The 24,996-nt window shown below is 41.5% G+C and overlaps 2 protein-coding genes and 1 non-coding gene across 4 annotated transcripts in view; 2 read left to right on the forward strand and 1 right to left on the reverse strand.

Annotated features, from left to right (window-relative positions):
- The first annotated feature begins 591 nt into the window (after positions 1 to 591).
- TRNAS-AGA (transfer RNA serine (anticodon AGA)) lies at positions 592 to 673 on the forward strand. The gene has a single exon. It is a non-coding gene; the product is annotated as a tRNA-Ser (tRNA).
- Positions 674 to 870: 197 nt separating this feature from the next.
- CFAP418 (cilia and flagella associated protein 418) lies at positions 871 to 13,150 on the forward strand. Of its 2 annotated transcripts, XM_066626437.1 has the most exons (7): positions 871 to 1,048; positions 1,768 to 1,867; positions 5,068 to 5,150; positions 5,280 to 5,345; positions 6,681 to 6,776; positions 7,283 to 7,418; positions 12,891 to 13,150. In XM_066626437.1, exons 1-7 carry the CDS (start codon positions 891 to 893, stop codon positions 12,903 to 12,905), a joined length of 654 nt encoding a protein of 217 aa, XP_066482534.1. In that variant the 5' UTR covers positions 871 to 890; the 3' UTR covers positions 12,906 to 13,150. The 2 variants fall into 2 exon arrangements, with proteins under 2 accessions (XP_066482534.1, XP_066482532.1); XM_066626435.1 differs by lacking the exon at positions 12,891 to 13,150 and having other exon boundaries at positions 7,283 to 10,501.
- A 765-nt stretch (positions 13,151 to 13,915) lies between these two features.
- Positions 13,916 to 24,996, reverse strand: part of PLEKHF2 (pleckstrin homology and FYVE domain containing 2) — a 36,417-nt gene continuing 25,336 nt past the window's right edge. Inside the window, exon 2 of the transcript XR_010794351.1 lies at positions 13,916 to 14,672. The gene's annotated coding sequence lies outside the window, so the exon portion shown is untranslated. The remainder of the gene's footprint in view (positions 14,673 to 24,996) is intronic.

Genomic DNA, 24,996 nt, shown 5'->3' on the forward strand with positions numbered 1-24,996 from the left:
TAATCCAACCCCCTGCCAGTAGCAGGAAACCTTTCCAGAGCATCTCCAGCAGGTACTTGTCCGGGTTCAGGCAAATGCTCGATGTTGGAGATGCTCTAGGGAGGATTTCCTGCTATAGGCAGGGGGCTGACTAGATGGGACTTCCAGCGCTATGAAGAGGGGGGCTGCAGTGTCACATTCTGGGGTCATGATTTCCATGAAGGGGAGAAAAGCTTCCTCCAAGCACCAAGGAGATGTATGGAATGTCAGTAGGAAATACGTGGCACAATCCCATATAAACCGCGAACCGCGGGGTTCCACAGTGTGGATTGCACCGTCTCGACTGCCGGATGAAGATGAGTGCATGTCAAAGGGGGGCTGGACAGGCCTTCTGTTTAAAGGGTGGGGAAAGTCCAGTGGAATTTAGGGGCTGCCTTCAGAGCAGACACGCCCAGCACTGGGTCTGAGGCTGCCTCCCGGGCGCCTTCCCGGCAGCCCCGCTGACTGTCAGGGCCTGACTGAGAGACTGGCTGAGGCGCCTGGAGCGGGCGCTGAGGAGGCAGCCGCAGCCAGGAGAGTTCAGTGGCTGAGAAAGGGGCCTCAGAGCATCCTGTAGTCGTGGCCGAGTGGTTAAGGCGATGGACTAGAAATCCATTGGGGTCTCCCCGCGCAGGTTCGAATCCTGCCGACTACGGTGCGATTCTACTTTTGTTTTAATTTTGTGTCAGGCGCGCCCAGAGCTCCCTGTGTCCGCAGAGGGCTTGTTCATTCACGGGACGGAGGGGGGGATGAGCGCCGCCTCAGGCGGGCTCCCGGGTTGGGGCGCGGGGGCGTGGCTTGCTTGTCACAACAGCGCCCGCCCCTCCGTCTCCTTGACAACGGAAGGAGGCGACTGGTCAGGGCGGGCCAAGATGGCGGACGACCTGGACGACCTGCTGGACGAGGTGGAGAGCAGGTTCTGCCGCCTGCCCGGGCCCGACGGCCCACATGGAGTCCGGGGCGCACCGCAGGGGAGCAAGAGCCGCTTGCGGGACGAAGACCGAAAGGCCCAGGATGCGGCGGCCGCCAGGTGAGCACTGCGCATGCGCAGGATGCTTTCTGCTCGGCTGTTCAGCCAGGTGAGCGCTTCGCGTGCGCAGAATGCCTTCCTGCTCCTCGGCGGCGACCTGGTGAAGATTGCGCATGCGCGGGGTGCCTTCGTCCACCCTCCCTCTGGCTCTCCTGAAGATGCTCTCAAGGGGCCCCAGCACTGAACACTACAACTATACTTCATGCTCCGAATTGAACTTGAGGGGCAAGATGGAGTTAGAAGCCTTTTTTTAAGCTTAAAGCACTTTTAAAAGTCCTTTTTCCAGTTTCTCTGCAGCCCATGCAAAGAAATAGCATGCACAGGTATTGCTTTTGCAGTCTGCTTTGCTGGCTGTGCGTTGTGCTGCTGCCCTGCAGGGACAGGCGGTGGGTGGGGAGGCAGGTGAGGCAGAGCCTCTCCGCTGGACTCCTTCACACCGCCGCCATGTGAGGTGAGGCACTGGAGTCCTTCGAAAAGCCCCAGCGCCGTGTGAGGTGAGGCAAGTGAAGGTGATGCCTAAGCTTGCACCATGAGATTCTCAATTATATTGGAAATATGTGCGTGCATGTGTTAACTCTGGTTTTTTATATTTATATGGTACATACCTAAGCTTGCCTCCTCTAATCTTTGTCCTGTGGTCAGTTCCACACCAACCCATTTTTATGCTGAATTCTTCATGTAACCTTATAGAGCCATGTTTCTCTTCCATTTTCTTCTAGAGGTTCCAAAGTACTAACAAAAGATGTTCATGAAGAAGAAGACATAGATGAAATCATTAAAGATATCATTGATGAAAACAGCTTTGCAAAAAACCCTGTGGTAAGTAACACTCTGAGAAAGTGGTGAAGGTGGAGCAGCCAGTGAGGAGAAAACACACTAGAAGGGAGGTCTGTGAGAGTCAAGAGCTGTGATGGATCAGAACATCTGGGAATCTGAAAGGGGGAAGATATATTAAGAAGAAAAGAGCAAGTTTCAAAGGAACTGGATATAAAAATAGTGTGGCTGCAAGCTTTGTCGCAATATGCATTTAAACTGAAACTGCTCTGAAGACACATTTTTAAGTGGGAGGGCAAAGGAACTAGAAACAGATGAAATTATTAGACTTTTAATAGTTAGGAGGTACCTTGAGCTTGTTTTTGATGAATTCTTGTTCTATGTAGCAAATGCATATGTTAAAATTGAATTGATTCTGCAGTTAATCATCATAAGAACATAAGAACAGCCCCACTGGATCAGGCCATAGGCCCATCTAGTCCAGCTTCCTGTATCTCACAGCGGCCCACCAAATGCCCCAGGGAGCACACCAGATAACAAGAGACCTCATCCTGGTGCTCTCCCCTACATCTGGCATTCTGACTTAACCCATTCATAAAATTAGGAGGTTGCGCATACACATCATGGCTTGTACCCCATAATGGATTTTTCCTCCAGAAACTCGTCCAATCCCCTTTTAAAGGCGTCTAGGCTAAACGCCAGCACCACATCCTGTGGCAAGGAGTTCCACAGACCGACCACGCGCTGAGTAAAGAAATATTTTCTTTTGTCTGTCCTAACCCGCCCAACACTCAATTTTAGTGGATGTCCCCTGGTTCTGGTATTATGTGAGAGTGTAAAGAGCATCTCCCTATCCACTCTGTCCATCCCCTGCATAATTTTGTATGTCTCAATCATGTCCCCCCTCAAGCGTCTCTTTTCTAGACTGAAGAGGCCCAAACGCCGTAGCCTTTCCTCATAAGGAAGGTGCCCCAGCCCCGTAATCATCTTAGTCGCTCTCTTTTGCACCTTTTCCATTTCCACTATGTCTTTTTTGAGATGCGGCGATCAGAACTGGACACAATACTCCAGGTGTGGCCTTACCATAGATTTGTACAACGGCATTATAATACTAACCGTTTTGTTCTCAATACCCTTCCTAATGATCCCAAGCATAGAATTGGCCTTCTTCACTGCCACCGCACATTGGGTCGACACTTTCATCGACCTGTCCACCACCACCCCAAGATCTCTCTCCTGATCTGTCACAGACAGCTCAGAACCCATCAGCCTATATCTAAAGTTTTGATTTTTTGCCCCAATGTGCATGACTTTACACTTACTGACATTGAAGCGCATCTGCCATTTTGCTGCCCATTCTGCCAGTCTGGAGAGATCCTTCTGGAGCTCCTCACAATCACTTCTGGTCTTTACCACTCGGAAAAGTTTGGTGTCGTCTGCAAACTTAGCCACTTCACTGCTCAACCCTGTCTCCAGGTCATTTATGAAGAGGTTGAAAAGCACCGGTCCCAGGACAGATCCTTGGGGCACACCGCTTTTCACCTCTCTCCATTGTGAAAATTGCCCATTGACACCCACTCTCTGCTTCCTGGCCTCCAACCAGTTCTCAATCCACGAGAGGACCTGTCCTCTAATTCCCTGACTGTGGAGTTTTTTCAGTAGCCTTTGGTGAGGGACAGTGTCAAACGCCTTCTGAAAGTCCAGATATATAATGTCCACGGGTTCTCCTGCATCCACATGCCTGTTGACCTTTTCAAAGAATTCTATAAGGTTTGTGAGGCAAGACTTACCCTTACAGAAGCCATGCTGACTCTCCCTCAGCAAGGCCTGTTCGTCTATGTGTTTTGAGATCCTATCTTTGATGAGGCATTCCACCATCTTACCCGGTATGGATGTTAGGCTGACCGGCCTCTAGTTTCCCGGGTCCCCCCTCTTTCCCTTTTTAAAAATAGGCGTGACATTTGCTATCCTCCAATCTTCTGGCACTGTGGCCGTTTTGAGGGACAAGTTGCATACCTTAGTCAAGAGATCTGCAACTTCATTCTTCAATTCCTTAATAACCCTTGGGTGTATGCCATCAGGGCCCGGTGACTTATTGATCTTTAATTTATCAATGAGGTCTGAAACATCATTTTTAAGAACATTTATATGCCACTTTTCAACAGAAAGTAGTCCACAAGGCAGATGGTTTTTCACAGTTCCGACAGGGAACACATGTCTGTCTGTCTGTCTCTTTCTCTCTTTCTCTCTCTCTCTCTCTCTCTCTCTCTCTCATTCTGAGAGGGAGGGGGGAGAGAAGTTTTGTTCTTGGCATGACTTTTAGTTGAACAAGTGTCCTACCCCATTTCTGCTTGACCCTTGCTTATTCTCACTTGTCTGCCTGATCCTTGATTATCCATGATGTTTGGCAGGGTCCAGGTGGTAATAACTACCAGTACTTCCTTTTGAGTCCAGCTACCCTAAAGGAGACAGTTGCATGACCACTCCTCAAGACAGTCCCCTTTGGCTACCAAGGTTTGTACCATTGATTGGCTGGTTTTGAAGGTGCTCAAGAAGGTAATTGCTATGCAACTCCAGGCACTTGGAATAAAAATTATATGAATCTATTTGAATCTGATTTGAGCACAGAAATTATCTTGGTCACTATAATGGATGAGCTGTGTTGTGAGAAAGATTGGGGGAGTCCAGTGCTGCTAATTGTCCTAGACCTCACAGTTTTTCCTTTGGTCCATCCATTTTTTTCTTTCATTTAAAGGCAGATGCAACTCTATGTACATAGAGTTGTCCCTCCTCTGAAACGAACAGGTAAGTTCTTGCAGGTTGGCAAGGGAGCTGTCTAAATGCTGGATTATGCTGGTTCCCCCAGGCACCAGCCAGCTGTTAAAATGGAAACCTTTAGAACAGAGGAAGTTGTCTTAAACTGAGTCAGACCTTTGGTCCATCTGGTTCAATATTCTCCCCATTGACCAGCAGCAGCTTCTACTGATTTTTAAACTAGGGTCTTTCCCAGCCATGTCTGCAGATGCTGGGGACTGAACCAGACATGCTGTATCAAAAGATGGTGCTCTACTCCTGAGCCATATGGTCCTTTGAGAAGATAACCATACCGTTCAATTGTTTTTCTACCCTCCATCTATCACTCAGGCAGGTTTCTGCTTCTAGTTATTTAAAAAACAGCAACAGAGCAGTTATATTACATGACTAGGAGATGTTTACAGACCTCTGTCTCCTCTTATCTCTTTTAGAAACCATTTTTGAAATCACCTAATCCTGCATTTGAGAATAATACGGCAAATAATATTGCCTCCATTCAAGCCCGTGGTAAGAGGTAAGTAAAGATCTCACTAGTGAATAATGGCTAATGTCAAACATCAGATTTTGCTGTAAATAATGGTAACATTTATGGTTGTTGCTTTTCTAAAACAGTTTTTAAGGCTTTCCATTTTAATTCTTGTAGGTGTTGTCCAGTGTATCTTGGTGGAAGTACTGCACCGTATGGTGTTGGAACAAATATTTCTCAGAGGTAAGAATAAATAAAAAACATATTGCCAGTTGCATTATTAAACCTCCATGTTCCTCACACTATTAAAGACCACTTCAGCTACCTCAACCTGTGGAAATCAAAGGAAGTAGGCAAGGCAGCTGGAAGAAACCATCAGAATCTGCATAATTTAATCCAGTGGTCACTTTTTGCACACTAAAAGCAATTCATCTTCTTCGTAGTTTAGCAAAGGTGTGCCATAAAGTTAAATCCATATAGGAATTCCATGCTAGCTATCTTCTTCCCACAACTACCATCAGCAAAGATCACTATTGGGGTTGCCCAGGCTTCTGTCTAAATCAGAGGAGTTAAACTTTAGGCTCACAGGCCAGATACAGCCTGCAGAAGTTCTTTATCTGGCCCATGTGACAGTTCGGTTCTCCCAGCACCAACATCAGCTGCTCTCAGCTGCAGAGCTGCAAAGTGGTACATTGGCTGAAGCAGCACTGCTGAGATGGTGGTGCTAGGAGAGCACAGTTATCATGCGGGTCACCCATTCAGCAACATTGCTTCTGCTGAAGTGTCACTGCTGAAAGGGTGGCACATATGGTGATTTGACTTACCCAACACCACTGCTTCTGCCAAGCCATCATTTTGTAGAGCACCTCTCAGCTGCTGAGCTGAGAAGTGATGCTTTTGCAGAAGTGGTGCTGCTTAAAGGGTGATCTGCATGATAATTGTGCTGTACCATATCTTGAAAATTTTATCAAGATTTGCATAGTTTTTTCTTCTGTCATTTGCAGCTAGTGAGTTCCTAAGTGAGAAAAAAGTGCTTATTTCTGGTCATCACCTGCTTAATGATGTCACCTCCTGCTTAATGATGTCACTTCTGGCCCTCAGCAGGCATCTAATCTCCACCTCTCCCCTTTTCTGGCCCTTCTAGAAAGATCATGTTTGTGACACTATGTAGGAATATCCAAAGTGTTCTTAATTCTAGTTCTTACATTTCTTGGATGAAAGTACCAGTAAATAGCATCAGATGCTAATATATTACCATGACATTGGCTCTCAAATATTGTCTATGTGGTGTAGTGCTTAGTGCTTTCACGGTAAGATTTTCAAATCTCCATGAAACTCACAGGGTGATTTTGGTCCAATCCTCTGTTCTTAGTCTAACTTACCACACAGGGTTCCTAAGAGCATAAAAATGGAGTGGGGGAACCATGAGTTCTTTGGAGGAATGATAATAATACTAATGTAATGTTCGGGGGGGGGGAAGATTTCTAGTACTTCTGTGTATTTTACAAAAATAAAATCTATTTTATCCTGTTCAGTGTCTTTAAGTCAATGACCTTGGCCCATTCTTGCTTTGGACAGAACATGTGATCAATTACGCTGTACTGGATGCGACTTCCATGTTTCACATTTCAATGACTATCAGTGGGATAGATCATGTGATTATCTCTTTTTCAGGTATGTTTGTGGGCAATGTTAATCAGGCATAATTGATGCAGTCACCTTGCCATTTTACTAGTAAATACACCAAACCATTCTTTAGTACAGGCAACACTGAATGTTTCTTAAGCTTTATGTTCGGATTTCATACTAATTGAGATGGGGATATGACAAGAATGATGAGAGGTCTTTCTTTAAGTACATAGGTTAGGATAACATCTGTAGGATTAATAGTTTAAGTTTTAGTCACAAGGCTGAAGGGTATTTGCTGTTAATTCCCTAATATGAATGGGGCCATCCAGTAACATCAGTAAGGAAATGTCAGAGTAGTATCTGTACCAAGGGCACAGAGCAATTCACTATCTCAGAACAGATGTCTGTTCATGTCTCTGTGAAGTGCAATGGGCTTAGCTGTGCTTTCTTTTACTACACATCAGCTATTAGTTTGATAAATATGTTACTGAAATGTGTAAAAAATATATACAGTATATACCCAACTAAAATGGAACACTCTTGATTGACAGGAATAATATGCCTGAATTCGGCAAGTTGAGAACGAAGATGCTGAAGAAAAAGGGAACACGGGCCTATGCTTGTCAGTGCAGTTGGAGATCAATAGATGAATTAACAGACCTCAGTATGGACCGGCAGCTCCATTGGGTTTGTAGCAAGCACATAGAATGATGTCATCTTGCTAGTTCATCTGCTCATTTCTTATTAGGACTGCCAGCTCACCTCTCAGCATTGGTATGATGAATCCAAAGTGATTTGCAATTAGATCTTGCTTTTCTACATACAGACGGAGCACTTTACTTTGCCTGAACTGCATTGTGAAGTAACCACAGCAGGTGGAAAATTGCACCCAGAGATGTGCCCTATGGGTTGCCTAAGAGAGACAGAGTGGCAAGAATATTTTAGTTCCAGCACTAGGAGCACCACAGGGTTCATAGCAGTCCTTTTGAACTCTCCAGTAGTGTTCAGGAAATGGAGTTGGAAGAAAGCAAGGATTATGATCTAGAATACATTCCACAAATCTGAAAGAGGATATCCAAAGTAAAGTCTGACCAATCAAATTCTTTGGTTAGAATAGTACTTCATTTGTTTTGTTTATAGTGCCTGGTTTGCCGTATTCCAAAGACAACTCTAATGACAATAGAAACAAATAGTACAGCCCCTGCAGGTGAGTATTAAGTTGTCATGTAAAGGAAAGTAAATATTGAGAGAAGCCAGACTGAGCAAGGGGGAGTGGTCACTGTGCCCATACCCCTTCCTGCTTCCTAATTTCCCTTTACTGGACCAGCAGCTGAACAGGGGAAAAAACCTTGATAGTTTATACTAGCTGTTACCATCCCAGGCTATAGGAACTAGGCAGAGTGGGGCCATGGGGGGGGAACTCTCCCAGGAGTGCACTGAAGCCCACGTGTTCTTATTAAACATCATGCCCACAGTAGCATCTGCAGGGCAAAGAAAATCCACTGAATTACTCATAAACATAGACCAGGCAGACTAAGGTTCAAAACATAAATAGTTTATTAAACATCCAAAAGAAAAGGGAATTGAACAAAATGCAGAAACGGGGGGGAGGGTAAGGAAAGCACATACAGGCTGATGAAACATGTCCGAGCTTTGTTGGAAAGCAGAAAGACTTGATCAAATGGATTCAGTAACCATTAACACCCAGCAGACAGAGCTGGGATGCTACTCAAAGAAATTAGTCCACGGACCGTGCCCCACCCCAATGCTAGGTTAAGTCCAGGGAAAAGTTTGCACACTGGCTGGAAGCAGTTAGCAACTAGAAAAACAAAGTAATTCCTTGATGGGATTTAGTTAGATGTTCCTACCTGAAGCTGTTCAAAGAAACCCCAGTCCTTGCACCTGGCAAGTGAACAAGTGGGTGCTCTTCTCTGAACTCCCAGTAAATGGTCACTCAGGCAACTGGCAGAGAACAACCACAGACTTCATTTGGTCTGGAGCTTATATAATTTTACTTTGATGATGTCATCAAGTTATCTGATTGCAGGAGAGGAACCCCAGTTGGTTTCTCCATTCCACCCCTCGGACCTGGACAGACAGAGTTCTTACCCAATGGGCAAGGTAGTTCTGTTGCTAAGCAGAATAGCTGCTGCAGGCAGGAAGACGGACCCTGGATCTACATCTAGCACATGGCCAGAAATAATGGAAAAACAAGAATGCTACAAGATAATTTTCCATCAACTCCAAGATAGCTGAACCTGCAGAGGACCTTCCCAAAAATTGGGCAAAAAAATTAGGGAACCATAGGCAATGTTCTTCCTAAGCTGCATGGCTGTGCAACACAAAACCAAGTTCTGCACAGCTTAGAGGTCAGCAACCCAGAAGTCAGCAGTATTGCCGGGATGCTGCTGCGTAACTATAGAAGGCCACACAGTGGCATGAAAAGTAATGGGGAACACTGACAATAGGGCACTCATCATGTAGGGCCAAAGTGAAGTTAATGCTGTTTTGTAGCAGAATTAACCATATTAGGCCTGTGTGGAAGTCTGAAGTTCACAGTTGGAGCAAGTGCAATTTGCAAGTATTAGTCCAGGAAGGAACTATCAGTACAGCTCCAAAGTTCTGAAAAGTATAATTTCAAGTGACAAATACTACTGCATTTACCTAGGTGTAAGTCTCACTAAACTGAGGAGTGTTTACTTCCAAGTAAACATCCAGAGGGGCAAGCTGCACAATGATTGGTCTTCTCTATCCTATGTACTTCTTTAAAAAGCTTTCACAAAGGAGCCAAAAAATTTTTTGAATTTAAGGAGCTTGGTTCAAAACCACAGCAAAAAGGTTGATAAAATGAGTACAGTAACCATTAGTTCCCAGCAGATGGTGCTGAGATGCTACTCAAAAAATTCAGCCCCCCCCCCCCCACACACACACACATCTAGGTTAAATCTAGGGACATTGCAAATTGACTGGAGTAACTCAGCAAACTAGGAGGGGAAAAAATCTCTTTGCACCATCCTAGCTAAATGGTTCCTAATTAATTCCTTAGTGTAATCTAGCTAGATGGTCCCAACTTAAAGTTATTTACTGTACATTGCTCCTTGCACTTGCGGGAGGGGGGGCTAGATAATGTAGTTTCAAACAAAAGCCAAAGGCTCCCAACAAAGGGTTCTGGGGAATTTGTGTGCTCCTTGAGGCCTCTGATGGGCCACTGTGAGATACAGGAAGCTGGACTAGATGGGCCTTTGACCTGACCCAGTGCGGCTCTTCTTACATGTCTAAAAATACAGAAAATAGGGGGAAGGGAATGGACATTTATCACAACCATATCATGACAGTTGTTACATTTTTCTCACTTAGGGTTTTCTTTTCCTGAATGTAATTCTTGTTGATGTATTTGCCATCTAATATGTAATAGTACACCAGTAATAGGTCTCAATGCTTTTTCTGTTTTTAAACTGGAAGTTTTAAACTGGAAGTTTAAAAACAGCAGTGTCATTTAAACAATTATAGCATACTAAAAGGAAACAATGTAAGACAAGCAACAGCAAATTGGGAGGACAGTTGCTGCTCATTGCTGCATTGTAATTTCCAGCACCTCACATAAATATAAATCCCATTTATTTCAGTTGCTTTAATTCAAGATGACTACTCTGTTTTGAATCTGAGTATAAATAGTATTAATATTTCTTTAAATGAAATAAAAATATTCCTCTGTAATGCTCAAGTCATTCAGTAATTAGTAATTAAAAACTATATTCTTGCATTTGTAAGTTGCCTATATTTCATATTTTGGTTGCATGTTCCTTATTGTTCCTGATCTTATCTTTATAAAATTAAATATTGGTCTACTTTGCACTTAATTAGTTGCCAGTTCTTTAACCAGCAATGCTGTGGTACCTTTAACATCAGCTGAGCACCAGAAATGAAACTTTATCAACCTTTAATTTCCAGGTTAGGAGGTTTTTTTTGCCTAATAAATGATGTATATGCTGAAATTCCCCTGCTGAAACTGAGCAGCTCTAAACCTCTAAACTTCTTGCATTGGATCTATAGGAAAACTGCCCTGAACTCCTAGGAATAACAGCCATTTATCAGTGTAAAATGAATATGTTATATTGTTATTGGGCTGTAGCTTATTATCAGATAATCAGTTATTATCAATTAAAAATTGTTTGTAATTTACTTGGGAAATAAAGATTTTCATCTTCCCAAATTGCAACACTGAGGATTTTGAGAAATCAGAACTCTTAAAGATAACCATGTTCAAAACTGTAAAGGGCAGGCTTACACTTCATTGTGAGTGATTTATAGAAGTCCTCCTTCTACATTTCTTAAAAGGAAATGCACAGCTCACCCTTTCAACCAGGCCTCTGAGTTATATGAACAGTATAGTCATATAGTCTATGCATACGTATAGTTCATGTATATGAACATATAGTCTGAGTTATATGAACATACCACAAACGAGGTTTTTGTTATTATATAATCCAAATATGTCAAACAAAATCTCTTCCACTATCTTTCTTATGGACCTCTGCTACTTTTTTTTTAGTTTAAGCTTAAGCAATTGGAGTTACAAGAAAATATATATTTTACCCAATTTCTGATTTTGTGTGTTACAGTATACATATCCATCTCCGTTAACTTTCATGAGATACTCTTAATCATGAATGTGTATGTAAACTTTGGTTTCTCTAATATACAAATTTATAGTGAGAGAGAGAGATTATATGTAGACATAGGCTTGCATCCAAAGTAGGAAGAAGCTGCTGCTATGGGGGGAAGGGGCAAGGATTCCTTCCTTAGATGCTATTGGATGTAAACCAAAATTTTGCAGTATATTTTATAATCTGCTTATATATATATATATATATATATATATATATATATATATATATGTATATATATATATATATATATATATATATGTATATATTACACACACACACACACACACACACACACACAGGGCAGTATATTTTAACTTCAGGCTGTCCTGAGACTGAAAATGTTCTGCAGGAAATTTTACTTCACTATATTTTTCTAATGAAAATTTTCCATTTTAAAAATGTCATTTTTTATCCAATTAATTTTGCTATAATCCTTTGCACACATTCATGTGAGTAAACACCATTGAACACAATGGTGATTAACTTCTCTTTTTAGGTGACTGTCCTTCAGAAGTTCATATTTTAAATCACACAACACAGAAACACGAGGTCTATTCATTTGTAAATGCAGGGAGGGAAATGAAAATTAAAACCAAAAGGACCCACAATGCAAACATTCTAAAATCAGCTCCTAGTTAATTCATTGTTGAAAATCAAATAGTGAAATGACAGCCACAATACACTTTACAGTGGTAATCTGTTCTGGAAGCACCATTGTATGTTGTCATGTGAACCCAACAGCATGCTTTTTTGGTAATTTGTTCCTTCAGAAATTGAAGTTTCTGCCCAAAATTAAACTATTTCTCTCCCTCTAAAAGGTGATTTTAAAAGTGCCTGCTGCACTCTTTAGTGGGCCATGATTATCAGTGTGCACAGTTATAATTACAAAACACAAATTACAAGGCTGTATCCTTCATACACACAGTCACGATGCTAAACACACTGCTGCTGACTGAGATGGACCCCTTGCATAGAACTCCCATTCCCAGAGGAAGACATTTCTGGAAAGAATTTCAAAGGGCACAAATGCTAGTTAGGATGCTGCCCAAAGTCTTTAGAATATTCCTTACTGTAAGATGGTTTGTTGATTGTTTAAAAACTTATAGTTAGACGTGTTCTTAAATGTTTTTATTTTTTTGCAGATTTCATTTTTTTCCCCCAAGGAAGAAAAGGTCAGAAAGCGGTGTTATATGTTTTTATTCCAGGGGCACATTTTTATAAATTATAATTATAAATTATAATCACTTTAAAAATGTACTATGTAGGATATATTGGAGGAATAGTATCGGCAGATGCAGCCACAGTCCTTACCCATCCACACAACCCAGCCCAGCCAATTATTTTTTAGTTTTTTGCAGATTTCCCAGTTTATTTATTTGCAGATTTTTTTTTACAAAAATGAGAAATGCAGAATGTGCAATGTGTTTTTATTTTGTTATTTTAAAAATCACACCTTTATTTATAGTTCTTACATGCTTTTCCTTAACAGATCACAAAACAATAAATGGAAAAGAATAAGGGAATGCATCATCAGGAAAGAACATACAAAGAAACCAATTTTCACTTCAAAGAAATCCATTCTAAATTGCTGTAGTAAAAGAAAAGATGATGCACGTTAATCATGGTGGAAGATTAGTTATTGATTGGCCTATGAAAATAGATCTAAGTCTTGTCAGTGTCTTTTTCAGTTATTTTGAAGAAAGCCTGTGAACATCAGAACTCATGTTATAAAGATTGTTTCTTAAATGGCTGTTCAAAGTGTTATTTAAAAGTCTATATACTTGGATGAGAGTAGAATTTTATTTTCTGTCTAGTCCTCTTAACATATGAAGGGGCTATTCAGTTGAGTTTTTCACATAGTCTCATAGAAAAAAACACAGACAACTTTGCAATGCCAGCAAGGTCTACATTTATATGTCACATGCATCAATGGCCACTCATCAAATAACACAGCGAAACTTGTGTTTTGTGTGATCCATTATTATCTTACTTTGATACTACAAATATTACCACATACTACTGTAATATTGGCATAACACCATCGTTTTTCAAATTGTACTGGTGTGGTCAGTGAACCTTATCATACCATTATTATCTAGAGCAGAAAAGTTTAGGATAGGGCAACTAGTCAATGACTTTTATAAGCAAGTGCAACCAGTTTTTGTCAATTTTAAGCAGTTGTTCATTGTAAATGTATTCAGTGCAACCATGTTCCTGCTAGATTGGTGCTGGATAATTTACTGTAAGGCAGGGTCAATAATTTGAACATGCTCTAGTAGAAATCAAATGAAGTTGAACAGTGGTGTTCAGTGTAGCTTCCGGGAGCCCTGAGATTCCATGGAAACTCGTCAGTGGTTCCTCAATCAGTAATGGAGGACAAGCATCCCTGAAAGACAGCTTGATCTTCCCCTGAAATGTGCAACTACAGAGAGCATTAGATATGCTCTAACAAACATGCTTTCTTTATGCACAGCAGGAAGACCGAACAGGCCTCTCCTGCACTCTGTGCAAGCTGAACATGCACACTGTGCTCCAGAATCTACTGAAACTTGCAAAGTTTCCTTGTAAGGGTCTCTCAACTGCAAAATCCATGTGGAAAGACATTCTGGGAGGATGAAAGTTCACTAAGGAGGATAAAATAATGTGTCCATACCATAGTATTCTATGGCATACTATGCTAGGGTACACTATGTTAATGAAAGTGAAGAGAGAGCAAAGAGTAGTAGGCTTTCCAGATGAATTAATTGTGGATTTGTTAAAAAAGTGTATCTGCAGAGTAAGGTGGTACAGCACTTGTTCAGTCTATTCCTCGGAGCTCTTTTCTCAGATAGGGTTCCCAATGGAGATTTAAAACTACCAATAGTTTCAAAGGCTTCCCTGCTCAGGTGAATATGGAAACTACCATGTTCACACATGCTTCTGAAGCTAGGTCATGGAACTCCCCACAGTGAGCTAGGAAGCCTACCTACAGGGGAGTTCCATGTGCAGTTCTGGATTGGAGCCCTTGACCACCATCAGGCAGATGTAAACATGCCTAATTCTTGTGCTGAATTGTAGCATTTGTCTTCCTCTCATGACTTCCTCCCCTGTAATTCAGAAAATATTCTTTTCTGTGTGAAGGGTTCCTCCTGAATCAGAGGACAACGGACCCTTTAATACATCTGTTAGGTCCTTTCCATCTTTGCTTCATTCCTCATTTCTGTGTCATCTTTCTGTTTTAAGCACAGGATGTTGTTCAGGGGCAGAAATTGTAAAAAGCATTAGTACTTTCCTGTAGGAGAAAAAAAAAACTGTGAGATCCATTATAATCCAGATGTACAGGGAGTTATGTACATAAATCCCCATGCACGATTAGATCAGAATAGAGTAGCCCTGCATTAGCCCTGCATTAGAGTGAGTTTTAAATAATCCCCTCAACTGACTATTAAAAAACATCATGATACAGACAATTGCTCTGCCAGTGGGGCAGAAATTACATTTACCAAAGCATGCAAAGGGCTGGATCACTCACTCACTGGATCACTCCATCAGTCCGATCTGAAAAATTATGGTCTCATGTTGGAGTTTCTTTGTCCCAAATGAATTGAGTTACAATGGATGATTTATATTGAGCACTGAAATATATCCAAAATAATCCTTTGGAATTAGTTTTGGTTTACATTAGAGTAACTGAGAACAGAATTTCATTTATAATCCTATTAAGCTCAACCAAATCTTTTCACTATTGCCACCTATTTGAAAGAGATCTCACTCACTTTGTTTGCAGACTGTAGACTGGCCTTGCTGTCAGGACCAAGATAGAAAAGAGGCCCAGTGAACAAAGGGAAGCCTTCCACTTTGGTCTATGAAGTTAAGGGCCCAATCCTATCCAACTTTCCTGCACCAATGCTGCCAACAGTGCATGCACTGCATCTTGCGGGGGGGGGGGGGAGAGGAGGCCTCTTCATTTGTTCCCTTACCTCAAGGCTGCATTGCAGCTGCATTAGCACTAGAAAGTTGAATATGATTGACCCTAATTAACACTGTCCCACTTTTAGATGAACATGTCAGGGAAAGATGTTTTAAGAGCCAGGGTGGTGTAGGGAGGTGGACTTAGTTCTGGAAGATCCAGGTTCAAATCCCCCCTCAGCCATGAAGCTTCCTGGGTGACCTTGGGCCAATCACTTTCTCTCAGCCTCACCTACCTCACAGGGTTGTTGTGAGGACAAAAGGAGGGGAGCAGCTGTGTACATGTGCTCTTTGGAGGAAGGGTGGTGTGAAAAATAAATGTTTCAAGCCTTGAGATGAATGAGGAATATAGAGGAGTTTTCAGAGAAATCTCATTATTTGATCATTACCCTACAATATTTTCCTTGGCAAACAGCTTTCATACTCTGGAGAAGCCAACAAACTGGAGGGCCCTTAGCAGGACTTCAAATGCAACTGAGGTTCAGGCTGCACAGCTGCTTTGTGGGGAAAAAGCCTTAGATGTAACCTATGAAAACAACAGCACACACTATCACTCTGTTAATGCATTGATAATTTTGTTTTATGAGTTGTATGAGCTATTATACCAGGGCCACTGCCAAATGGAAGCTCTTGTTCTGCAATTGCCTCGCTCGTTGTGTTTAAATAAGTCTCAGGACTTAATTTTTAGATGTAAAGGTAGAAGGACTAGTATCTGTGTGAAGATGAATCTCTAGAAAGGGAGTTTTTCTTCATAATCCCAGAAACAATGACAACCTGTCCTTTTCCAGGTACAATTAAAAGAGCTGATCTTAAAGCCCAATAAACCTGGGACCCATAGAATGGGACCCATATATGCTGCCATTCCCTTGAAGAGTGGCTTAAATTATTTAAAAGGAATACATGGTTTTCCTGTGTTTTACCCTCATAACATCCCAGTGAGACAGGTCAGGTTGAGATAATTATTGGAACAAGGTCACCCGAGAGTAAAGTCCAGCATTCTATCCACTACACCACACTATCCCTTTAGAAAGCCAAGGAATCTATAATCAACATGTCATCTTAAGGCAGGACAAGGCTTTTCTCCTCAGCCTGACAGAACCATCATGCATAAGCAGTGATGTGCAAATTTATGTGCAACCTGCCTTGTTTAATTTTTGAAAAGGTGGATTACAAACTCAGAACGAGTTCAAGCTGAGGAACGATCAATGAAGAGCTGGGAAATCATTTTTCAGTTCAGCAGTCAGAAGTCACCACACATGAGCTTCTGTGTGTCCCACTTTATAAACTTGGTGTCGTTTTAATCCAGGAATGGCCAACTAGCGGCTCATGGGCTCAGTCCAACCAGTGAAACTTGGCAATATACATTTTTTACCGGATTTTTACAGACCATCAGGGCAACCAGATGGTATCCCAGGCAAGAAGCATCTTCAGTGATTTCCTCCTTTAGTTCTGTGCACAAATACCTTGGTTTTTTATTGCACTTGCAGCTCATTCTACCATCCACATGCATCATTTATCCCGGTCATATAACATTATAAATCTTGCACACCTGGATCAGTATTCTATATTTATTCTTGCTATACTTAAGCACATAAAAGCTGATTTCTTTCATCTTGTAGATACATTCTAATTTTAAGAACAGAAATGCAATGTGGTTGTGACCCTCCAAAACCAGCCCTGCAATCCAGAATGGCACCCAACCACCACCTAGAGAAATTGCCTGCCTTAGCTTTCAAAGTCTTTTTGATATCTAAAGGGGGAAAAAATCTTACATCTTTCACAGCTAATAAAAAAAAATGAAAGCACAGAGAGCATGTTTAATTCTGTTTTGGGTTATTTCCATACTTTATATTAAAGCGTGAAATAATCAGAGAGAAATGAAGGAGACCTTGGAAGTAGCTTGCACTGTAAATACCACCATGCAAACAGCACCTTCCATTGCTGCAGCTGAAATGCAGTCTCACATCTCAAGTGTGGTGTAGATAGCCTTTATTTGGTTATGTTTTCTAAGAATCACCAATTCCTCTCTCTTACTGTAAGCATGCCATTTATTACCTGGAGGACACTTCACAGCATGCCTTGTAAAAGGGGATGATGCCCCTCCTCGTAATGCTCAAACCCATCCCTGCCAGAACAGTGTATTGGCACTTGTCTTGGGTGGCACAGTTGGGCCTGAGTGGCAGATCTGGGACATAAGAGCCTTCACAGCACAGCTCAAAGAAGCTGCTAGGGTACCAATAGGGACCAGATTGTCACAAAGGGATAAGTGGATTGGGAGTGCCCCCCATCCTGCACAGCTTGGAGTGCAGTGGATCAAACAAGCACTGGGAAGGTCCGTGTTCATATCGTCAGTCATGAAACTCACAGGGTGACTTTGGACCTAAACCATCTCATAATGTTGTTATGGACAAAACAAGGGAAGATGTTTCTTTATCAATATTCTCTGTTATCAGTATTTTCTGGTGAAATAAATGTTATTTGGCTGAGGAAAATGCATGTACATAGCATCAAGTTCCTCCAACTTTGCTGTTTACACACAGGCCACTCAACTCCAACACACCCAAACGGAACTATGCAAATACACTCCAAAATGAGCTTATAACCACATGACTGGACTGATGTCAGTTCACTGTGATTTAGGCATCTGGGGGCAAGAAGCAAACCCACAGCAGCAATCTCTGGCATGCTGACATGTTGACTCAGTGTGCTTCAAGCAGGCTCTGGAGATCAAGTTTCTAACCTTGCTTCTTTCCACCCTGCCCACCATGTATACAAATTGCAGCTATTTTGTTGGTTTCTTTTTTAGTGGGAGATGGGAGGAGGATCTATTACAGTAATAGCTCAAAATTGCTCCTTTCAATCAGGGACTCTGCTTATTTAAGCATCATAATTATACTCCAAAATCACACTTAATAACCAGGTTCTGGATTCTCTTAAAAACCAGACTGTTGTTTGTACTTGTCAGAAGTCTACCTAGCAAAAACAAGAAATGATTAGAGCCAAAAGGATTCCTCTAGACATGGAGCACAAACCAGACAAATATAACTACTACAACTAAGCTCCATTGAAATCAACGGAGATAGTTAGTCACAACTAACAGCACAATCTCATGCATGATTACGTGGAAGTAATTTCCACTGTATTCAGTGGGGTTTATTCCTGAACATGTTTAAGATTGTGGCTTCATAGTAATAGTGTTAATGATTCATTTTGCCATGATCTGCAACCTTGTAGTATAGACCACAAGAGGAGCTGGCATGGTTTATTCTGTGGTTAAGCACTGAAAAAAGTTCAGGCAACAGAACTCCAGGCTTTACCCTATGTACATTAACCCACTAGAGTCTTTTCTTTTCCTGCAAGTTTCAAAAACTCATATATGTCAAAGATTAATTTATACTCACATCCATTCCGAAAGTAGCATCACTTTCCATTTTTGGCAGTGTCCTATAGGCAAATGTGATCCCTTCTTTAGCTTTCCCCTTTCCTCAGATCTAGCATTGACCTTTTATAAGTTGTCAGCTGTTTTCCGACCCTCCCCCATGATTTTGTGGTTGATGAGATTAACACTGCAGATGCCCAATTTCCATTTGACAGCTACAACTCCATTAAAATATCTAGTCCGAACCCAAATGTGATCACCAGCCTTGCAAGGGAATGGGTCTTCTCCATCTGTAGTAGTCCATCCACCATGTTGTTGGCAACCTTCAGTCTCGGAAGACTATGGTATTGTGCTCTGAATGGTGGTTCTGGAACAGCATCTAGTGCGACTGAAAAGGCCGATTTGGGAGTGACAATCCCTACCACACTGGGAGCAAGTGTAGTCTGTCCCTGGTCTGTCTCCCTGGCTATGGGCTATGGGCCTTCCTTCTTTGCCTCTTTGCCTCAGTCTGTTGGCCAAGTGTCTCTTCAAATTGGGAGAGGCCATGCTGCACAGCCTCCAACACGGGTTCAAGTGTGAATCCTAGATGCAGGAAATCTCCCTACATATTCACATATACATTCTACGCAGGTCGTTTAGCATGTTATAATGGTGAAACGGGAAAGACTTCCACCCTTGTGGTCAGAGCCTTTCAAGTTAAAGTCCATATGCAAAGTTTGCAAGGAGTAGAATTCCAGGGTGGTAGGGAGGGCCACGGATGCCAGAGAACATTCAAGAAGCCTCATGATTGTTGCCTACTTCAAAACCTTGCATTTTTCTGAAGGAAGCATAATCTACAGATTGCAGAGGAATTCTGAAACCAAGAGTAGTATTGTACTTCCTTTTCCATATTGGCTAACCTGCAAGGAAATGAAACCTTTTGTCTTGTTTTGTGTTGTCTTGCCCATTTAGGATTTTCCTTTAAGCTGTTTTTCAGTTCTAAACTGACAGCTGAAAACAGGAGGAACCCTGATTTTTTGGGCTGCAAGTCATCCAGAAATACTCCCAATGTGCTCGATGATACTGAATCAAGAAAACAAGCATTCCCACCCTTGCTGCATCACTGACTTCCTCCTGGTATTAAGCTAAGCAATCATGGAACCTGATGAGGAAAAAAAAATCTGTCGTTCTGGACATGTAAAAACCCAGCTTGTGAATCATGTTAAACACTGACAAAGAGAAGTGAAAATGTCTTGCTTCTCTGGTGTTCAGGAATGTGGCGTAAGTTCAAAAATGCTCCAGGCCCACAAAGAAAAACAACTCTGACTTCAATGGGCCAAAAAGAAGCAACTTGTGACTATTCCCTAGATGGAAGGCAGTATTATTTAACTTTGGTTTTTTGCTCCATCCAGATCACCTCCCGCCCGATACAATATACTTTTTTAAAGCTACACACACACACACACAAGCACACTAAAGATTTTTAAAAACCATATAGAAGACAAAATCTGCCACCTGGGGCCATTATTTTGGATGTTGTGTGCTTTGGGGCACCCAAGATAAATATCACCAAGTTAAAAACTAATCTTAGTTCATCATATGAATTTTAGATGATTGGTTGACTGATATTGAAATATATTTTCAAGCAGATAAAAGCACTTTTACAGTAAGAAGCATATTTTTGCTTGTTTTTAGATGATGCAGGCATTCACCATACCAAGAAAGAGGCATACTTAGAAGAGGCATTCTTTCCTATGTGAGAGAAGAAGGGTCATGAGGTTTTATGAATACTTGTATGGATGATATTTTTTCCCCTTAAAGCTTCTGCCCAATTAATTAAGAGTACTTTCTTATAAATTCAATTTTTTTTTCAATGATTAATCAACATTCGCAGCTCTAATGAATGCACAATTTGGGACCAAAAATGAGTGTTATTTAGAAGATAACAAAATGTCAGGATTCTAAATTGTGGCAAGAAACTCTCTCTGCATTCAGTGCTTCTGACTCCAGGCAGTGCTCAACCATGCAGAGGGTTTAGGGGTCTGGCTAAGGGGCACAATGGGCATGTGAGTGTGCATAGTTGGTCTTACGAAAAGTGAATGCAGGAAGAATAATGTACAAAGAATCTTTTATCTTGCAGAATTGCTGTAGAGATTACCATAATCTGATATTGTTTGATAACAGCATTCCTAAGTGGGCAGAGCCCCCTCCCATGATCCCTGTATCTTATACATCTTCTTTGCAGATTTTTAAAAACCATAAAGACAAAATCTGCCGTCCTGGACTGTTATTTTGAATGCCGTGTGCTTTGGGACACCTAGGATAATTATGCAGTAAAATAATACTGATGCAAAAATAATGAGCAAGGACTGGTTGACTTGACATCTCAACACGTGTGCAAGCCAGCTCTAGTTACTGCATTTTTTGCTCTGCAATACATTTTCGTTTCAAAACACAGTCATTATGGTGTATTGAGAGAGAGGTGGGGGAAAGCAACAAAATATAAGCCACATTAAAAACCGCTCCAAAGCAGGAAGATCTGCCCTGTTTGAGAGAGACTATGTTCAGTCTCAGCACCATGCTCTAATCAAGCAAATATGAAACCACTGAGGTTCAAATTACCACCATTAACTACATCACTGCTGGCTAGAGACTGCCATACTCAAAGACCTTTAGATGGAGAGAAGACAGGTGGATGTTATTTTAATAACTGAGGATTGCTACCTAGAAGGAAGGACAAGAGCAAAGTGTTCTTATACTAGGCTTCTGCACCAGCTGGATGCCAGAGAAGCACACTGCTTTAACAGGAAAGCTGTAACAGGATTTTCCATAAGTATTTCAAACCCTGTTTGGCACACAGCACAAAAGGTTGGGGCAGACTAGAGAATATCACAATCTTCCAACAGCACCAGAAACCTGGAACAATGTAGAAATTGAGACAGAGCACATTACTACATCTTGATAGTGCATAAGCAGGCAGTAGTCTTGCACACATATACAATACTCATGGTTGACAGAGGACATTCTAGGTGCCAGCTAACCAGCTTATCTGGAAAGAACTGTATAGCTGGTGCAACCTTCTCCTCCTGGTTTAGACTTCGTTATCCATTCCATTCTCAGATTTGGGTGGGGACAGGAGATACAAGTGTTTCTAGGGAGCTTGTGCTTTGCCCTCATTAGGGAGGTCAAGACAGCCAGGAGCTGAGTAGATACAGGGGTAAAGGACCCTGTTGCCTTTGTTGAGAGATGGATAATCTACATGTGAACATCTGCTCCTAATGAGGCCACCAACAACTTTAATCAAACTTTAATTTATAAGCTACCTTGAATGGGTGGAAAAAACAGAATAGAAATTAAACTCTTGAATGTATTTAAATAAAATTTCACCTGTTTTCAGCATTTGTAAGTTTTGACAGATCTAATTTGTATGCAGTATGCTTGATTAAAAAAAAGTAAACATAATTTCTTAACTCTATTTTGGCACCAGGGGACTGACCTGGATTGGGACCACAGTGGGGTGAAAGGGTTAAATCCCCCTTCCCTCATACCATGCTCCCAATCCTGTTGTCCCTCCACCTGCAATTTCTGTTAGCATATGCATGCCCAAGCTCCTTATTTAACACAATGTGTAATTTGGCCCTCTAGAGAGTTCACTGTGCCAGACCTGGTTTTCATCACCCAGGCATGACAAACTGAACTTGCCAAAATCGTTCCTCCGACATGACTATGAAAGGCAGGGAAGCACTGTCCTCCTTTGCTTCTCATCACCCTAACAGAGTTCAAAACTCAAGAGGAACAAAATCCCAGGCTAGGAAAAGGATTTCAAATAGCAACTTGCTTTTCTATGAAGACATTATAATAACCCAGGAAAGGGAACCTATGAAAATCAATTTCAAAGAAGGATGCTGCAAACTTGGAAGTGTCCCTTTCTTGCCCAATTAAAAAATGCAAATAAGTTCTTCAGTCATTAATGATCCCTAAGTAACTGCTTAAAACAAAAATCAGAGATCTCCATAAACTTGTTCAAATAATTTTTTTTTTTTTAAAAACCACTTCCTTGTTGAAGGATTATAGGTAGAATTCCCCATAGAATGTTTGTAAACCAAAGGTAAGCATTTAAGTATCAGATACCGTATCTTAGTGGTAAAGCATGTGCTTTGCTTGCAGAAGATCATACATTCAATCCCTGGCATCACCAAGTAAAGCTGGGAAAGACCCCTGTGTCAAACACAAGAGAACTACTGTCAGTCAGTATATACAATATTTAGATAAATAGGCCACTGGACCTTCTTGGTATAAGACACCATCCTATACTCCTTGGAAACTGGCAAGGTTTGCATCTGCATTATCCACCCTAATGAGTCACATCACATCTTACCTGCAAGCTATGAATGGGGATCCAATAGAGCAGCCATTTTCAACCACTGTGCCATGGCACATTGGCGTGCCATGAGTGGTCCACAGGAATTTGGGGGAGGGTCATTTATAAGTAGGGCCAATGGGGGATGTGAACCCCCCACTAACAACATGGTGTCAATTGCCAAAAACCTGATGGTGTGCCTTGACAATTTTAGTGCCTTGTCCGTGTGCCATGAGATGGAAAAGATTGAAAATGGTTGCAATAGAGCAGGGGTGCCCAAACCCCGGCCCGGGGGCCACTTGCAGCCCTCGGGGACTCCCAATGCGGCCCATGGGGAGCCCCCAGTCTCCAAGGAAACTCTGGCCCTCCAGAGACTTGCTGGAACCCATGCTTGCCCAACGCAAGTGTTTACAGCATGAGGGTGACTGTTCAACCTCTCACATGAGCTTTGGGATGAGGGCTCCCTCCACTACTTGCTGTTTCACATTTGTGATGCAGCAATGGCAGCAAAGGAAAGACCAGCCTTGCTTTGTGCAAGACCTTTTATAGGCCTTGAGCTACTGCAAGACCTTCATTCATTCATAGAAGTTCCATCTCTAATATATTAATTTATGTAAAGGTATTCAAATTTGAAATGTAAATTAATTCTTTTTTCTCTGGCCCCCAACACAGTGTCAGAGATGATATGGCCCTCTTGCCAAAAAGTTTGGACACCCCTGCAATAGAGTAAAGGTCTTAGCCCAAACCAAAGGTAGAATTGTTCAGAGAGTCCAAAACCAGATCACTTGAACTGAATAAGGGTTATACATTATAACTTTACATTAGGGTTATAATGTACATAATTTACATTATGTATAAGGGTTATACATTATAACTTGCTACTGAAGATTAATTATTCTCGATTGTTATGTTGCAATTAGTTATGTGACATTGTTATAACAATCTTTGGAACTGAACTCTGTCTGCATAAATTAATGCACTCTATGCCCTTTGCCAGAAAGGTTACACCTAATCTGGATTGGATCAAGAATTCATCTGCCTTCCTTTCTTTTCCTACACTTCAGTAGACTAGACACATCCCTAACAAACTGTATGTATTAACATCTCTTTCGTTTACCTTGCCTTTTTAACCTCATCTTAGGGAAAAGTATTTCCCCCACTGTATTCATATATTCATCTATCAATCTTTCAAATGACTTCATACATTAAATACAACCTAAACTACAGCACACCCTAATTACAGACTCATATAACAAACACATTAGGGGAGAATTAGCCAGCATTGACCAATTTAGTACAACCAAAATCGATAAGAATAAAGCAAAATTTTATACCTCTAGCTTGCCTCACCTCAATTTTGTATTTACTTTGTTTGAAGTTTAGTTTACAGCAATCAAGATTATTTACCAGTGGATGTACTCTGTTTATAGAAATCCAGCATATGGCAGAAAGCAGTTTAAGTTCCTAATACTGGAATCAAAGCAAGGGGGCGGGATACTTCCTGCAAACATTTTTGTACCTTGCAAAAAATGGAATTATTTTCAGCGGGGAAATAGGAGCAAGAGTGTTTTTATTTTTTACGTGTATATCCCAATCACTTCTAACATGGAATTTAAGACAACTCCCCCTTAACAAACATTTAGAGTGAAAGAAATGGATCCTGCCCTCTCTTTGAATTGGCTTCACATCATCATGTTATGTCACCACAATTGATGGTGTCCTATAGTTGGATGAGCTCACAGAACTAGCAAGATTACACAAGTGTTCTGTTCTTTAATGCATTAAAGTAACTTTGGGCTGAAAAGAGCCAGGCAGGATAATTTTCAGGAAACATTTTCACCCCATCCCAAAGCCCCACTTTCACAAGCAAAAATATCTGCTTGCAAACATCCAGGACATTACTACAGTACTTTGCGTTATGCAGTACTA

This window comes from Tiliqua scincoides, chromosome 4 (genome assembly GCF_035046505.1).
Source record: "Tiliqua scincoides isolate rTilSci1 chromosome 4, rTilSci1.hap2, whole genome shotgun sequence".
NCBI lineage: Eukaryota > Metazoa > Chordata > Lepidosauria > Squamata > Scincidae > Tiliqua > Tiliqua scincoides.

What these genes read in the sequence shown, in the direction of transcription:
- CFAP418 (XM_066626435.1), top strand. Translation starts at nt 891, where the DNA reads ATGGCGGACGACCTGGACGACCTGCTGGACGAGGTGGAGAGCAGGTTC. An exon ending in CAGGATGCGGCGGCCGCCAG is followed by an intron (nt 1,049 to 1,767) that starts GTGAGCACTGCG and finishes ATTTTCTTCTAG; the next exon opens with AGGTTCCAAAGTACTAACAA. An exon ending in GCTTTGCAAAAAACCCTGTG is followed by an intron (nt 1,868 to 5,067) that starts GTAAGTAACACT and finishes TATCTCTTTTAG; the next exon opens with AAACCATTTTTGAAATCACC.